General features: G+C 40.5%; 1 protein-coding gene across 5 annotated transcripts in view; it reads right to left on the bottom strand.

The window, feature by feature from the left end:
* Nucleotides 1–16,580, bottom strand: part of ap1b1 (adaptor related protein complex 1 subunit beta 1) — a 28,716-nt gene extending 12,136 nt beyond the window's left edge. The window contains exons 1-21 of one of the 5 annotated variants that reach the window (XM_026186746.2): nt 16,485–16,580; nt 14,355–14,415; nt 12,358–12,463; nt 12,107–12,242; nt 11,578–11,823; nt 11,174–11,364; nt 10,848–11,069; nt 10,615–10,735; nt 10,417–10,512; nt 9,012–9,127; nt 7,947–8,112; nt 7,029–7,127; nt 6,130–6,389; nt 5,606–5,810; nt 4,913–4,933; nt 4,600–4,686; nt 4,007–4,036; nt 3,781–3,918; nt 3,551–3,696; nt 3,299–3,428; nt 77–161 (exon numbers count right to left, since the gene is read on the bottom strand). In XM_026186746.2, coding sequence (XP_026042531.1) covers nt 77–161; nt 3,299–3,428; nt 3,551–3,696; nt 3,781–3,918; nt 4,007–4,036; nt 4,600–4,686; nt 4,913–4,933; nt 5,606–5,810; nt 6,130–6,389; nt 7,029–7,127; nt 7,947–8,112; nt 9,012–9,127; nt 10,417–10,512; nt 10,615–10,735; nt 10,848–11,069; nt 11,174–11,364; nt 11,578–11,823; nt 12,107–12,242; nt 12,358–12,463; nt 14,355–14,391 — 2,638 coding nt within the window. In that variant the 5' untranslated portion in view covers nt 14,392–14,415; nt 16,485–16,580. Of the gene's footprint in view, nt 1–76; nt 162–3,298; nt 3,429–3,550; nt 3,697–3,780; nt 3,919–4,006; nt 4,037–4,599; nt 4,687–4,912; nt 4,934–5,605; nt 5,811–6,129; nt 6,390–7,028; nt 7,128–7,946; nt 8,113–9,011; nt 9,128–10,416; nt 10,513–10,614; nt 10,736–10,847; nt 11,070–11,173; nt 11,365–11,577; nt 11,824–12,106; nt 12,243–12,357; nt 12,464–14,354; nt 14,416–16,183; nt 16,324–16,484 lie in introns of those variants that run through there. The other 4 variants (XM_026186744.2, XM_026186747.2, XM_026186745.2 and 1 more) reach the window with 4 other exon arrangements.
* Nucleotides 16,581–17,055: the final 475 nt, after the last annotated feature.

The following is a 17,055-nucleotide window of genomic DNA, read 5'->3' as shown; positions in this document are numbered from 1 at the left end:
AACGTACGTGTCTATCACTGACGTCAGATGGGCTTCGGCCTTTTTAAGTGAAGAGATTTTGCCAAGGAACACTCACCCATCTTCCCGTCCTCTACAAACAGCATGCTGATGGGGTACTGGCAGCTGAAGTAGAATACGTCAATGTTGTTCTTAACAGCCACCTGCAAGAGTGATTACATCGAAAGAGGGGGAAGGGAGGACAAGCATGAAGCATTACATGAGTAATTACATTCCAAGTGCCCTCCAAGGATGGCCATTACTGCTTATGTGCACTGTTTACTAAATAACCAGCTAAAGTTGTTACGATAACTTGTGCATTCAAAAACACAAATACGGAGGTATTAACACGGTGGAGCCCAACAGTCTGAGGCCACTGCTCCTATTAAGAATTTGATTCAAATTTAATCCTTAATGTTTCATTACAAAATGTTAATACCAGCTTAACAATTTTACTGAAAAGCTCCATCTCCAATTTTCAGAATAACCACGTATTAGTTTGCCTCCTTTTACTTTAATGACAGCAGCCCTGGAGCCACTTGGAAATGGACACATTTGCTCAAAGCGGATAAACCATTTTATCCCAGCGTGATCTGACAATGATACAAAGAGTCGTTTTTGATAGCACACTGAGGCTTCGCTTCCTCAGTGTTCAAGTACCCGCAAATGTTCAGGAGTTTACATAACATGACAAAGGAGGAAGGTCCAGGACGGGGACCGTTGCTTGGTCTTCAGATCACTGTGGAAAACATCTAAGGTGGGTTATGGCTGCAGCAGTACAAATCCTTAACTACACAGATGCAGCCCACAGGGTTTCTCTCTTTACATACACTCCTCTGTCACAGCCACAAATGTGGAAATGGTAAATAGCAAATAGTATTTTTTTTCCTTCCACTGCTATTTCTAAGCTAACCGAGTGTTTTGATTTTGTTTTTCTTCCTGACAAATGTTTTAAAGCTGCAAAACATCTGAGTACTAGACAGCCTTGTTTTGACACAAGTTTTCAAGCCTTTTATTCTTTATTCAGGAAATTCTGCATCAGTGCTGAAGTTGCTTTTCTACCTCTCAGTGAAAAAAAACAAAAAAACAAAAACAAAAAACAAAACTTGATTTGTTGATCTTGTGATGGTGTGCTCACTTACGCTGCGTCTCACCATGCTTTGGATGAAACTGATCCAGTTTCCGCACCCTGTTTTAGAGTAGTGTAATGCACGACCCCCTCAGACATGACTTGACACAGAGAAATCCTCTCATCTCTCAGAATAACAAATTGACTTCTGACACTTTCACTTAGTTCTGAAGGCACATTTCTCACTATCACAATGCTACAAGCCTGGAAACTTGAAAAGGAGCTATTTTTATAGCAACCAAGGAATATTTGCTAGTTTATGTACTTGATTCAACTTTTAATGAGCACATCACATCCACCTGAACATTTCCTAAAGCACCAAACTCCCACTACTGGCAGGTGGACATAGTAATACAAGAAAAAAAACAACTTTTGGACTCCACTTTATAACATCATTACTAAAAGTCAAGTCGTGTTCATAACTGGCCCCTCACCTTATCACCAAAAATCTAAATATAATCAAATTAACAGTCTACAAACCGCCTTGAAATATGATTTACAACAAGATATAAATAAACATGAAAATGAGAAAGATCACAACAGAAGACAGTGTTAAAAATAAAATCTGAAAACTGTCCAAAACAACAACCACATATAAAATTATAAAAAAAAAAAATGTGTTGGCCACAGGCTTTAAACAGACAATTCATAGTCTATGCAAGGAAAAACTACAGGACACAGAAACACTCTAGCGACTTGTGGTTGAAAGCGAGCACACGAAGTAACAAGCGTCAGCCAGTGATACTGATCGGGCTGTTGAACAAAGAGGTGCTGAAAGAAGAACAGCGAGTTCAAACAGAGCATGGCAGAAGAATGGCTCATGAATTATTCATTACAGGGCATCTTATTCCTGAGTGCAACACAGGACAGCACAAAAAAAAAAAAAAAAAAAAAGACCACAAAGCTCCATTCTGATCTAGCGGTCTATTAAAAAGGGTTAGATGCCCAAGATGAGGGGGTCTGACATCTACTGTAGAGAAATGAAATAAAGAAAAAACAAACTTCCAGTCTAATAGTATCTGACACATTATTACATTACACGGCCTTCAAGTTAATCTACTGGCAGCACAATAGTTTCCAGCTCTGTAAAGTCCCCTTTTATGGACAAAAAGACGCAGGAGTAGCTTGCCATTTTTCAGGTAAAGTCTCCACTGCAGCATTATTATTATTTGGATGAGACTCAGTTAACTGCTGTGTCCAGATGTTGCCAGCGTACGAGTGTAAGAAACAAACTGCTTCGACACGTAAATAGTTAAAAGAGCACTCAGAATATTATGTGACACCTTCATCACAACAAAATACAACACATATCTCAGGAGATGTCAAACCCACAACAGTAACCATCAAAGCGGGGCCGTGAGGCAGCACCGCAGAAAGGTTAGCGAGGCTACTGAGGCCAGGAGAAACAAAAGAGCCATGTGCTGTGAGACCGCTAATGACCAATCCCACCTCCATCGCCCCCTAAGGCGCTCTTATCTTCCCTCTCCAGCTGCACACAGCACCCATACACCATGCTGGCCAGTTAAAAGAGCCGCCCTAATCAAGAAACAGACAGGCTCTGCCGTTTTTTTGTTTTTTTTTTAACATTTTCAACAAATCATTATGGCTCTGAAGTCTGTTTTATGCTTTAATCACATTACAGTTTACAGTGTGGGAATTCAGCAGTATAGCTTGACTAATCAGTTAGAACATATGGTTATATCTTCGGGTCAGTGCCTCAAAAGACAATGTGAAGTCCACTGGATATATCAGGTTAAATGATTCATAAGTTAAAATTTTGTGAACTTTAATTTAGAATTTGACAGATTAAGCCGAGTAATGTTTCTGTTTAATTATGAAAAACCTTAAATAACCATGCCAAATCCATTTAAACTTACTGAATCTATGCAATGGGTGTCATAATATAAAGTCAAATTTCAGGACGATAAAGTGTTGAAAATTCAAAAACAGTGGAAATATGTAACCACTTATTCCGATTTGTTCTCGACACCAGTCATGTGTTTGATAGCTTATGTTACTGCCACACTGTGACGCTGAAAAGTTCAGCCAAGTTTGGATTCATGGAAAACGAATACAGAAGCAAGGACAGAATAACACTGTCATTTCAAGCAAAACAAAAAGTAGCAATGTCATAAATAATTCAGGGGAAATGAACACAAGTGAAGGTTATACCTGCAAGTTGTTAAGAGGCTCCATCTTCATGACAGGTCCCACAGTATTGAGGGGAAGAGTCACTTCAATACTCTGGTTTGGGCTGAGAGGAGTTAGAACCTGCAGTGGACCAGCTGGAGCGAGACCAAAGCTTAAGCGAGACAAAGAAGAGAAAAAGGCAAACATGAGCATCCATTGCAGGGTTTGCTCAAGGTCTATCGTATCAAGCTTCAATCTTGTGAAAATCCTGTACGGATTATTAGCTGGTCTTACCTGTTTCTGTTAAACTGTATAGCAAAATCAGTCATGACACTCATAGCTTTATTGGTGAGGGTCATCTCCATTTGGATGACCCCAGAACGGCGGGCGAAAGTGCCTGATATCTCCAAGCCCTTGGCCTTCAAAGCTGGAAGCCAAACCTTAACAGAGACAAGATCATTTATTTTCTGAAGGATCTCTTCTGTTTTTTTTTTTTTATCTTTCCCCAGCTTATATAAACTTACAGTTTTGGGGGCGCTGTAGGCTCCCATAGGCATACCAACTCCCCCTCCGAGATCAAACAGGTCATCCAGACCGCCGCTGACAGGGGCACTGAAAGAGGCTGGCATTGCAGCTGGGGGAGCACCAAAACCAGCCCCAATCTGTGGGTTACACAGCAACATGTTCACATTCAATGTCACTTTGTACTGAGCAAACAAAGGCCAACAACAATTCTGAAAAATGACTTACAGCAGGACTTCCACCAAGGTCTCCTCCAAGCTGAGCAGAATGAAAAAGCACAGAAGTAATTGAAGTTATTTAGTGCAGTATTAAATTATTTTCTGACAAGTTTAAAGAGGTGGATTGAGGGGTGGGGGGTGGAAGTCTAAAATGTCTTTCAGTGAATGATGACAGCTATGGGGTTTATATCATTATATCAAGTAACAGCAAAAAGGAGATAAAAGAACAGTAAGACTCCTTTTATGTACTTCACTTTTTACCATCCACAAGTTCTGCCTACTGGTTGTTGAAATCCAAGAGCTTTTTGTTAAACTGCTGCTCAATAAATAGGTGTACTGTCATTGCGACTTCACACTGTGACAAAGCTAAACTACTGTGCACGGAAAGAAATTTGACCAAAAACACAGGTGTGAGTCATTAAAATCTCACCTACAGGGAGTGTGGGTGGGGGGTGGGGGGGGACTGACAGTGCAAAGTGCAAACAGACTAATATCACTGTGGGATGACTATTCAGAGGGGACACGGTGGCACAACAGGGGACAAGAGAAGGGTTCAAGACTGGTGCTGGCCTTTAGTGGTCCAGCACGGTCCCCTGGACCAACCTCAGTGGGGCTGTAATCTGGGGGCGATGGGGATTGATGTGGGAGCTGAGGTGACTGAGGAGTGTCCATCCGCAGGGGAATGGGCGGCTGATTGAAAGATGAGACATCACAGAGCCCAGAGATAAGAGATGGACTTAAGGATTTGACATCATGTTTACGACATATATCAGGACAATAAAGATGATAATGATGAATGAAGAGATTTAGGTACATTCTCAAAACAAAACAAAACAACATAATAAAACTGTTTTTATATTCTATAATGGCCTGATATGGTTTATAAATGTTAAGCCCTCCCCTTCCACGTAGTTACCGGCTCAGACTCATCCCCCATCTGCAGGTGCAGCATTGAACAAAGGGAATAAATACAAGAGTCAAAAGAAAAAAGGCACCAAAAGGTAGAAAAGGACACAATACAAGGATACAATAGCTGCAAGCAGTGATGAGGGGGAGGCCAAGCAGTCGCCATGGCAACTTGAGCTCATCATGTCAATTTTTCCCCCCTGTTATTAATGTGTTGTTCTATCAGTGGTCAGACAACTTTCAGATGACATGGAGAGGCCATACATCAAGTCTGGTGGCAATATATCAAACACTGAGATTTTGAAAAATCAGAATGTGCCTGGATCTGTCTCAATTGGAAAAAAATGGCCTGTAAAAATGTTTTGAAACTTCTTAAAATCCAGTATGTCAAAAGTAGCCATGAGCATTGATAAACTTGGCTTTATCAAAGTGATTCCCTGTTTTTCGCATAAATGGATCTTCAGCTGCAACCTACTGGTTACAGTTGAGGCACAGCCATAAAACTTTGTGGAAAGAATCAGTCAACACTTCTCCATTTAGTGCACCAACATTCACTTCAATTGTTTACCAGAAGCGGCTTGTATGCATGTTACATGGCTGCTTGGCCCCCTGTTATCGTTACTGGGCGTCTTTAATGTTAAACCTCTGGGTGAAATAAACAGCCTTTCAATTTCACTTAAATAATCATGTTCAGAAGACATACCAGGCTGTCAAGTCCTCCTCCAAGAAGGTCCATAGCACCCATTTGCATGCCACTAGAGGCTGGTGGTGGTGGTCCAGTGGTGGTGGGAGGTGTCAGGTCGAGATTGAGAAGATCTCCCAGCAGGTCTCCCTGGGATGGGATGACAGCCGGAGGGGCATCAGAAACTGCAGCAGCAGAAGCTGTGTCAGGGCTCTCACTCTCCCCACTGGTAAAAGCAAGGGGGGGGGGGAATGATGTTTAAGCCATATGCATTATGACAACTTTGGTTATTATGAAGCCCCTAATTTGTCATTAAACTCCTGATAAAACTCAATCGAGTTCATATGAATAATGGTAGATGGATGTAATGAATTACATCCGAAAGAAGGAACAAACAAAGAAATACTCCACAGCTTGGCACTATATGCAAGTTATACTCAGCAGATTTTCTTGAAAGCAAAACACCATAGTTAAGAGGGCAGTTCCACTCAAGTAAACTAAGCCCTCTGCCTGCAGTGTCAAAGTAATTAAAGTCTATGACTCACGATTCAGTACTGCCAGGGAGTCTCTTGTGCTGAACTCCGCGGCTGCCCTCAACAAAGGCACTGGGAGGCTTGTGGTAGACAGAGGCCAGAGTACCAATGTGGCAGATAAGTTCCTCCAGCAGTGTAGGCTCAATCAGATCTGTCTCCTCAGAGATCAGCGGCTTCTCAGCCAGAACCACCTCTTTGGCAGCCACAGGGTCTGTGGAGAGCAGACGCCAGTAGATGTAGCCTCGGTCTCTTAGATCTGGGTTATCAGAGTCCTGTGAAAAAGGGATGAGTCATAAGGAATGTCTTTATGTTGTATGTTTAATAAATACTTAATGTTCGACTCTGTCTTGGCCCAGAAGTTATACAAAGATATCAAAAACGGAGTTTGCCTTAGGGTAGTGGTAAGATTTGGATAATGTATGAGGCAATCTGACACTGTACTTTTTTTCTCAGCATAGAAAAGCACAAAGTTCCCAGGGTTCTAAGAAAATCAAGTAAGCTTAAAAGTTACTTCAGTAAATAGCCAATATATTCATTCTTTGAAGTTGCGAGGCACATCGTCTCTACATTGCTGCTTTCTGCTAGCCTTTTACAAGAAAAAAAAAATGTTTGTGTGCATAAAAATTGGACTTAGGGGTGAAATTACCATTTTCTTTTTTGCATGTTTGCCAATAGTATACACAAGTACTGGAAAAATAAAAATAAATGAATAAATGTAAATCTGTGAGAGGATTATAAAAGGTCTGGATTTTGGAACAGAAATAGGAAGCCCCTTTTAATAACGTTTAAATGACACAACTAAAAGAAAAAAGAAATAAGCAACAAAGTTCAAAAAGCAGACAATAAAGGATGCGCTGACAGGAAAAATAGCATGTATGACGTAGACTGCTTATTCCCCCGCCCCCCCTCACCTGTGTGGCTAGGCTTAGCACCTGCTGCACCAGCTCTTGGGTCTCCGTTGGCTTTTTCAGGAACAATTTGACGATTGCAGTCAGGAGCTGCAACTGCACCTAGAGGCCAGTGAGAACACCAAATGTGTTACAAATGCTCACGCACTGCTTTTAAAAGCAAGTGAATAAATGATCATTAAGATGTACCTTAACACTGTGCGACAGTTTAAGACACGCAGTGAGGTTTTAACATGTTTTACATAAATGACACACCTTTCTAGCAGTAAATAGTTTAAGACTATTTTACACATGCACTGCACAGCACAAAAAACAAATTGTTTAATATCTGACTGGTTAGCTCAGACAATACAGTCCCTTGTGTTAGGTCTGCGTAATGTTCACAGAATACACAATGAGTAAGTGCGCTTAACGTGTCCTTTTTCCTTCATCAGTCAATAATAAAAATGGAATATATTTCCAAGGCAATAATATGGGAATCAATCAATTACTTAGGGAGAGTCTAACACCAAGCAAAGCTGTGTAATCCGACAGTGAGCTGTGGCAGAAAGATCTTCAGAGTAAAGGCTGGCGTTTCAACAAATACGCCCCTGAGCCACATATAAGAAGTGACACACTGAAATATTGTAAAGCCTTCTCATTAATCACGGTTAGGTCACAAGAAATTTTGTTCCACTGTTTCTTTATTTTTTCTTATTTTAATCATTGAGCAAGCTCACTAAAAAGAAAAAAAGGTCTCTGGTACTTTCAAAATGGTTTATGCTTTCTCATCCTTTGCTACAGCTAACCAGTGGTTTTAATGATTTCCTGCTTGAAAGGACGCATCTGTTACTCCCAGCACTGATGGCAAATTATTACTGCAGCTTCCATTAAATATTGACTTTTTCAAATAACAACCTCCCCACACCCTCCTAAATACACCTGAGTGCTTTCATCGTGGAAACCCTCCAAAAAGCTCTCCAGCAGCTCATCAGCATTGTCGATGCGCTCAGCGTACTCTCCTACAATCCAGATCATGGCGGCACGCGCCTCCGGCTCATCCAGAGAGTCCAGATTTTCACACAGAGTGGCAATCACACTCTCGTACCTGCAAACAGTGACACAAAGCATCAGTGCATCAGATTCAGAGACACTTAAACGCAAGACTGACAAAATGCAAATTGCAGTTATTTTCTTAGAACAGCATTCATCTGTTTGTTGCCGAGATTGACCAAAATAACTATAATAAAATCTGATCAAACAACCACATGTCTGGCTTGTAATACGTGGTAGCAAATAACTGCCTACTTTCATATCCAGCAGACATAGAACAACATTAACACTGCTTTGGAGTCGTGTTTTCTGGCACCCTGACAAATGTAAATGTATTATTCACTCTCCTTTTAGCTCTGTTTCCTTGTCTTTCGCAGGCAACATGCCAAACTATGAAGTTTTCTGCAGTGGTTGGTGAATTTCTGATCTGCATAAAATGCTTGATAATAATTTAGTCCATTTACATATTGCTTTCATTAAAAAAAATGCTACAGCACAAATGCCTAATTAATAGAAAATCCAAAGGTTGTCCTGGGCAGTGACTCGTGTCGCTCAACGCACAAGGCATGCTGATCTGGAAACATTGCAAAGCTGCTCCCTTAGAGGCTCACAGCCTTGCAGCTGTGTAGGTACTCCCCTGAATCCACAGCCAAAGTTGGACTCCAGACAAACCAACATACCCTTTGAGCCAGGTACAATCAAGTACCGTCGACTACAAGCAGGTTTTTAGAGGGAAACACTTTGTCTTTATGATCAAAAGGTTTTCATTGCTTATTTAAAGATCAAGAGGAAATTAATGATGAGGTGACTACATGTGCATAACAGCATATGTAAATAAGGGTTATAAGTCTTTGTCATACATTTGATAAATGTGAGGATTATTCATATAAACACAGAGAGAGTTTTAAGTAAAGTGGAAAATGTGAAAACAAACATGTCCAAGAAGAAACCTACTTGTTAGGGTACTTGCGGAAGATGTCCTTGATGACCACAATGGCCTCTTGCACCACATAGTTGACCTTAGTCTGGATGAGGTCTAGCAGTGTGCTGACACAGCGCTCGGCTGATTGCTAACAAACAGAGAGAGAGAAAGAAAAAAATGACTGGTGTGCAGATTAAGTAGTTCAGTAAGTGTTCTTGTTTAAAAAAAAAAAAAAAAAAAATTGTACTTGATTTTAATGTGGATGAGATTCTCTTGAAGGACATCTCCTTGAGCCTTGACACATCGCTTTCTACAGTCCTGCTACTTTTGTATTACTCCCTGAAAGTCTCACTCTAAACATGCTGGATCTCATCCACTGTGTCTAAACAGTACATTTTTTAAAAGAAGATTTTATTTCGGGTTAGGGTTAGTGGGTGGTCACTGTGTTGGTGGGTGCACAATTGCATGAGCAATGCTATGTACCACAGCTCAGCTCGTGTCTGCTGAAAGTTGTCCCTCAGACACCTCAGGTCATTTTAGCAGAACTTTGCATTGACAGTTGGATCCCAGGAGACAAATTCATGGTGTACAACTCTATGAATGTTAATATGCTGGCATGCTACTCTGGACTTGATGCACTGCCTTCAGGCTGTGACAGTGTGGGCTCTTCTACTGAAAACTGCTCTTCGGTCTCTGGGTCACAGCCAGATTCCCAGCTCTCATCACCAGTGATGATCCTTGACATGAAGGTTGAGTCAGTTTGACACAGGATTTGATGTTTGCTCTCTGTGCGAGGTGCTAACAGAACCGAGTTGACAGCCGTGGAATCAGCAATGGAGTAGAAAGGGTTAGAATAGAGGAAAGAGGAGAGCAGGAGAATACAGAGTGTGGGGTCTATGGTGAAATTGCAGCCTGCAAGTGGTTAAAGCAGGACTTCCACCAAGTCATACTAGCACAGCATGAAGCAGCAGAGCGGTTCATCAACACTTGCTTTTTGTTTGTTTTGGATTTCTTTTTTTAAACAGTCATGAATATTTCCTGATGCACAGTGCTAGATAACATCTGTGTAGTGCGCAGAAAATGATTTCATTGGTTTTACTGAAGATTAATTTCACTTCACAATGAAACCACATTTTAAATGTCAACGGTAACAGGTTCTATTGAATCCTGTGCTGGATACTCATACTTCCCCAAAATGGAAATATTAATAAGCTGTAGTTCAATTTGTCTGAGGAACTAACACATAACAATGCCATGATGACAGCACCACCTTGTGTTTGAAACTCCGTCTTACTGGTTGGTGGCAAGTAGATTAACTATTTACAGCACTGTGATCTTCAACTACCAGCGAAGTGAACACACAAACCTAGGCATTCACTATGTAGCTAACACAAATATTTAACCAATGAAGCGTCTGATGACATCACCTTCGCTTACCTCAACTTTGATGGCACAGCGGCCAATGGCTCTGACCGCTTTACGCACAAAGTCCACATCCACCTCAGTGGCATATTCCTTCAACTCTGCCAGCACCTACAGCAGGACAGATGTGTGTCACTCACTGGATTCTATTAAATAGATTTATTCTTGGGAGCATCCTTAGATAATGCTGCATTATAGATGTGGGTTTCTTACCTGAGCAATATTGGCTTGAGATGCTAGGCGAATCATAATGTCCAGCTTCTCCAGTTTGACGTAGATGGGGTCATTGTACTTGACAAAGAAAACCTTCATTTCGTGCTTCAGGATCTCTGGGCTGCAATGACACATTAAACATTGCTTGTTTACAAAGTAAAAAAAAAAGGAGTCTAACTGAAATATGACAGTTTATTAAAGACGTGGCAAAGAGACCCTCTCCTCAGGCTTACCGTCTCTGGACAATGAGATTGATGTTTCTCAGTGCCACATACTGCAACTCAGGCTCAGCAGAGAGGAGTGTAACCAGTGGAGGAGCGAGCTTCTTCAGTAAAGTGCCATAATAGTCCAAGTCTTTGGGCAGCATCTCCATGAACTTCATTAAAACTTTAACCGCTGACAACACCACTGCAGAGTTGGCATGCGAGAGCCGTGGGGTCACACGCTCACAGATGCTAGCAGGTGTTATTAATGTTGGAAAAGGAAGAGCAGAAAATTAAAACTAATCCACAGTGAATAGAACTTAATGACAAGCACAAGGACTAAGCCGTCTCCTTACCTTTGGGACTCCCGGTCATCACGAGGTGTGTAATTGGCCAGACAGTCAAGAATGAATATCTGTCCCCACTCTGTGCACTCATTAAGAGCTGTCAGCAACTTGTTTATGGTCTGAGGGTTCAGGTCCATTAGATTACTATTGGGATGAGACTCAGCAATCTCAGACAGCGCTGCTACTGCATTTGCGACAACCTACAAATGAAGACAAAGCCACAGATAAATGCTAACAGGAAGAAAACCATGCCCACTTACAAAAGAGATCACTGACATCATGTTCAACATCTGCACGCCAACAATGGGCTTATCAGTGAACGATAGAGCTATGGCTTGTAGGCAGCTCTGTCACATGCAAGAAACATGGCTGGCTCAACAGCCAGCTAAAAAGGCTTCGTTAAAAATTCGTACCATAGGGTTGGAGTCAGAGATGAGATCTTTAAGGGTGTCCAGGAAGCCCTGATCCTCCACCAACTGGGCATTGATATCATGAAGCTTTGCTACACAAACAGCAGCCGTCTTCCTCACATATGGGTCTTCATCCTTCAGACATTTTCTCAAAGGCTCACAGAGGTACTCTGTGATCTTGTCCACACGGATGCAGCCCATGGTACGAACAGCAAGAGCCCGGATGAGAGGGTTGGGGTCTTCACAGTCCTAATGGGTGATTTAATGAGGTCAGAAGTTCTGTTGCAAATATTTTATTAATTTCTAAAGAATCCTGCATTACACAAGCAATTTTTAAATTTGATTTAACTCTTGTTTGTATCAAAATCCTTGACCATGTAAAATGGTCCACAATATTTCTGTCCCAAAATTTAATTAATTAATTAATTAATTAATTTAAAAAACAAAAAAACAAAAAACAGGAGTCAAAGATCACCTAAAAAGCTGATCATTTCTTACAGCATCTACATATTTATGACAAACTGAGCTTTACCTTCACAAAGGTGTTAACAGCCATGATCGCCATGTCTGGCTGGCTTTTTGCGTAGTTCATCAAGTAGAGGTAGACCAGCTTCTTCAGTTCCAGGTTATCTGTCTGCATGCAGTTCACAACATCTGGGAACAGAGCACTGAAGGAGAGACGAGCTGTTATACAACTTATGACTCACAGTGAGAGCTCATGTATGCAGTTCTACTCTACATTTGTAGACATGATTTTCACTGATATTTTCCCCTCTAACTCACCTGACATCCTTGCCCACCGTCATGGATGCAATGACCTTCTTTACAGCCTCCTTCTTCTTCTCTTTCTTATCACTATTGAGCTCTGCTTTGAGCTCAAAGATCTCCCCTGTACACAAGAGACAGAGATAGGATTAAAAACATGAAATGGTATAAATGTCCATGGCTAGAAAAAAAATGCTGGGCGAGTTGATTGGTCAACACCAGTCCTGTTTGGGTCAGTGACCTGTGAAGCAAACTGGCTGAAAAGCACTTCTATTTTACTCCACTAAATTTATTTTAAAGCTTCAAGCACACCCTTCTTCTGATATGTGTAGATGTATAATAGAAAATATAAACTATTATTAAATGAACTACAGTATTTAGCAATAATTAAATTGTTCTTTTTGCGAATGTGTGATTGATAGGCCTGGGAGCCCAGTGGGGGGAGGGGCATCTTTTAGAAACATCTTAATTAGAAACATCTTATTGCGTAATCCAACTGGTACACAAATAGGATGAAAGTGCTTTGCCAACATTAAAATGTGCAAACTAGACAGTGGACGCACTGGCTGACATTTTACAATTCTCTGTCAGAAAGCTGACTGGCTGTCAGCTGTAAGCTTTTTCTCCCACAGACAGAACAATGGAGTGGGTTGTAGAATAAACACCTAGACCTGTAGTTTTCATCTAAATACTTCTGGGAGGTTGCTATTTCCTTAACAATTATTTCCTTGAATTATCTAAAACCATAATTAGTTTAAAATGTAATCTTTTCATTGGAGAGTGAATGAGTTCATCAGCAAATGTTTACAGAAGCACTTATGTTGCTGCTGTAAACCTTTCAGCAGTTTAGCGAAACCAATTCATACAGTTGCCCTACAATTAGCATTGCACTGTAATCACATTACTATACTAAACTCAACAGCCACATTACAGTTACAATAATGTCATTATCTGCACAATGGGTGCACAAAGATATCAAACATGTCTTTTTCATCCTGCACATCTGTGCTACATTGAGCTTATCTCAGACATGTGCAGAGATGAGGAAACGCAGGACTTTGTGTAAACACAAAGCTAGTAAAGAACAGTGTTCGTAAAGCAGAGTGTATACAGTGTCTGTCAAATATAAACACAAAAGGAGTGTGCTTGCCTATTTGTGGTGAGTTGTACACAGAATTTTTAATTTTTTTTAATTTGAGAATCACGTTTAATTTAGTTTTTATTGCAGTCTAACTCAGCTGCCTAATTAGGGTACAAACTACACACTGCAAGAAAACTGCAAATTATAAGCTTAAATTTGAATCGGCAGACTTCAGTGTTTCCCAGGCAAATTAATACTCAGAGTCTCTTTTGCATGTGAGCTCCACACTGCACAACACAGCATCAGGCAGATCCAACGGGGGGGAGATTTTGAAGGAAACTTGTTCTTATGTCTCAGGTAATCCTTAAAAACCAAGGAGTCTGGTACACTATCATTTACTAGCATCTGTTTATATTTCTTAAGCCCTGTGTGAGAGAACAAAGAGGGCTTCTAGACTTTCCCAGAGCAACATTGTGTGAGGGGAGCTGCTGAAATACAAGGAGGCCTAGCAGTTATCTCACTGAGAGCTAATTCTCACTACGTCTTATCTGATATACAAAAGCCAAAGCTCTTGTTCTTGGGAACAACTTTGATACAAAGCCGTGAGATGACATCTTTAGGTACATTTTCTGTTTTGTTTTGTTTGTTTTTTCCTTACTTAAATCTACCTTATAGTTCGGTAACATTCCTAGTTATACCACAGTATGCTTGCTCTTGAAACAAGTAAATGTGCTTGGTTTCATAGACTTGAAGTTAGTAAATACATGCCAAATCATTTTACTGGGAATCTACAGAACTTTTTTTTTTATCAGCGAGAAAAAAAACATCCCAAAGCACTCGCATAAATATAATGTGTAGGTACCAACAACAATAATTATAATCTTGCACTAAGGAGTTTACCATGTTAAATCTTCTAAAGAACAAAGTTTCAAACCTTTCTTGGTAGTGGTGAAGTACTTGGAGTCCGTCATCTTGGATCCAAATTGTCGATTCTCCTGCAAACGAATGACAGGATGAGAAAGATGATAGCGAAATCTTTTCCTGACTGGAAACTTGGAGCATCACGAGAACAACAGGAAATACTAGAAATGCAAGCACAGGGAAATAAAAGGAATTCCTGTCTTCTTCTGAATAAATGGTAGGGATCTATCGGAAATCAAAACAATGGATTCTGTTAAGAAATCAGACACTAATATCTTCTCTTTACAAAAAAAAAAAAAAAAAATCATCTTGGTCAGCATGTATGGGGCCAACAATAACTCTTGTCAGCCAACATTAAATGTTTTCTTCTGGGTATCATTAGCTATACTTCCTCATCCCGTTGCCCTCGAGGCACCATTTCATTTTATTTTTACTTTTCTTTTAAGTTTAAGGTACAAAGATGCCTGCTTGACACATTTCAGAGAAAATTGTAAAATATTAAAATACTATTGGAAAAATAAAACCTGTGTTTTTACATGAAATTTTAACATTTTTGGCTTATGGACAGCTGGTCGTTTTTAGGAGGTCTCCACAACAGATCATCTGCCTCCATCTCACCCAATCCCTAGTATCCTCCTGTCACACACTCCATCCATAAATCTCGTCTATAGTCTCCGTCTGTTCATCCTGCCTGGAAGCTTCATATTCAACATCCTTTTCCCAATGCATCCACAACACCTCAGCCTTCTTTCTAACTTTGACTCCAAGCTGCTCGACCTGAGCTGTCCATCTGATGTACTCTTTACTAATCTTATCCATCCTGGTCAATCTAAATGAAAAGACACGTTTAATTCTGCCACCTTTAGCTTGGCCTCCTGTCTGTTTGTCAATCCCACCATACATTCTTTCTGTTGTATTCTGTCACTAATCAGCCCTGACATCTCAACTACACCCATTCCACCCTGCCTGCACCATCCCCTTCACCTTTCTTAAGCACTGGCCAATGTTTAGGTTGGCATCAGGTATTTAAACTCAACCACCTACAACTAGTAGCTTAACTGGACAGCAGTTTATGTTTAACATATATATGGCTTGTTCATACTAACATGTGGAATTTGTCTCTTTAAAGTCTTTCTGATATGGAAATAAGTTAGTGTTTCCTTGACTATGCACTGAATATCTATTATTACTGTGTTACAAATATGTAAAAACACTGCTGCAGTGAATAAACAAACCCATAATGATTTCATTAATCCCACTTATATTCAGTTCAGTCAAATGGTAGAACACAGAAAGAGAAAATTCCTTCACAATATTCCGCAAAATAACCCTTTAGGCTCTTCAACACACGTCTACATTTATGAATGAATCCTGTTAGACTGACATGTTAACTTGTTATTAATGGTACTGAAAAACACATTAACTAGAGCACCGGGTTTCAGGTACCAGTCGACACCCGACAAGTCGCTAACTAGCCATAAGTTAACCAAAACCGAGCCCAACTGTCGACGTAGTTAGCAATACGTTAGCCGATTACGATCCGTTTGTACGATAAAGCACACTGCTACCGCCCTAAATTGACACCGAAACTCTCGTGTACTCTTACGTAGCTTCTGATCTTACAACATAAGTATTTAACAAAAGCTGTCCTTACACAGATAGATAAAACACAAAGTTGAGAAAATGTTCTCTACTTGGCTAGCATTAGGCTAGAACAGCATTAGCATAGCTGGCTCGAGTCTGTACGACAGAAGGCACACGTAGTTGAGTAGTTAACCCAAAATGAGCTAAATTGCAGCCGATATTTGCGCATTTGAAAGTGCATTTCAATCCACTACTCACGCATAACTGATTTGCCCACTCCTGCATGTTTGCAGCAGTTAGAGTAGATGAATGAAGCTAATGCTAAAGGATAGCAGCCTGGTGCAGTGTGCCTGTCAGTGTCAGCTAGCGCCTGACCACTTCTCTGGCTAGCAAAGCTGAGACATGACCTTCTAAGTAGGGACTTAAGGAAGCCTTTGCCGGGACAGTTAAGCTCTTAATCTGTCGGGGTAATTAAGACCTTACTCAACGAATTAGCGTACCTTCTGGCGTTAAAATTAAACTCGCCATACAGTGAATTCAGCAAGCACAAATATCTTACCGTGACAAGCGTAGCAGTTACTGTGATGGCCTTCGTCCCCTCCTACTTGATTTACTTCCGTCTTTTAACAAAATAACAACAGGCAGGCAACGTCAGCTCTCATTCATGCAGGGCTGGTCATAATGAGACAAAGAAATTCAGGAACTCTGTCAACGCTGTGCGCTTTTCTTTTTAGTTCCAATCCGGCTACTTAAATCTACATACAGAGTAGTTTTTTGGGAAGTTGAGGAAAAACACTACCTAAATACAATAAATAAAATCTATGGCCTAAACCTTTCGACTGATAATATTATGCCAGTGTTTTGTGTATCAGTTTATACTGTATTGAGATAGCAAGTGTTTATGTGCATAAATGAGGCGTTAAATGAGGATCACCAAATACTAATTTCTACAAAAAGATAGCACTTTGGTCCACCGTTGCATGACAGCAAAAAGGTCCTGCTGTCCAGTCATCTCTGAATGGTCTTCATTCTCTCCCTGGGTGCCATATTCTAAAGACATGTCAAGTTAACTGGTGATTTTAAATTCTTGGTGTGAATGGTTATCTGTGCCTCTTGCCCTATGACAGCTG

Source organism: Astatotilapia calliptera, chromosome 12, assembly GCF_964374335.1.
Source record: "Astatotilapia calliptera chromosome 12, fAstCal68.1, whole genome shotgun sequence".
NCBI classification, from domain to species: Eukaryota; Metazoa; Chordata; class Actinopteri; order Cichliformes; family Cichlidae; genus Astatotilapia; species Astatotilapia calliptera.
The sequence above is the reverse complement of the archived record's forward strand: the minus strand, read 5'-3'. Positions and strand labels throughout refer to the sequence as shown.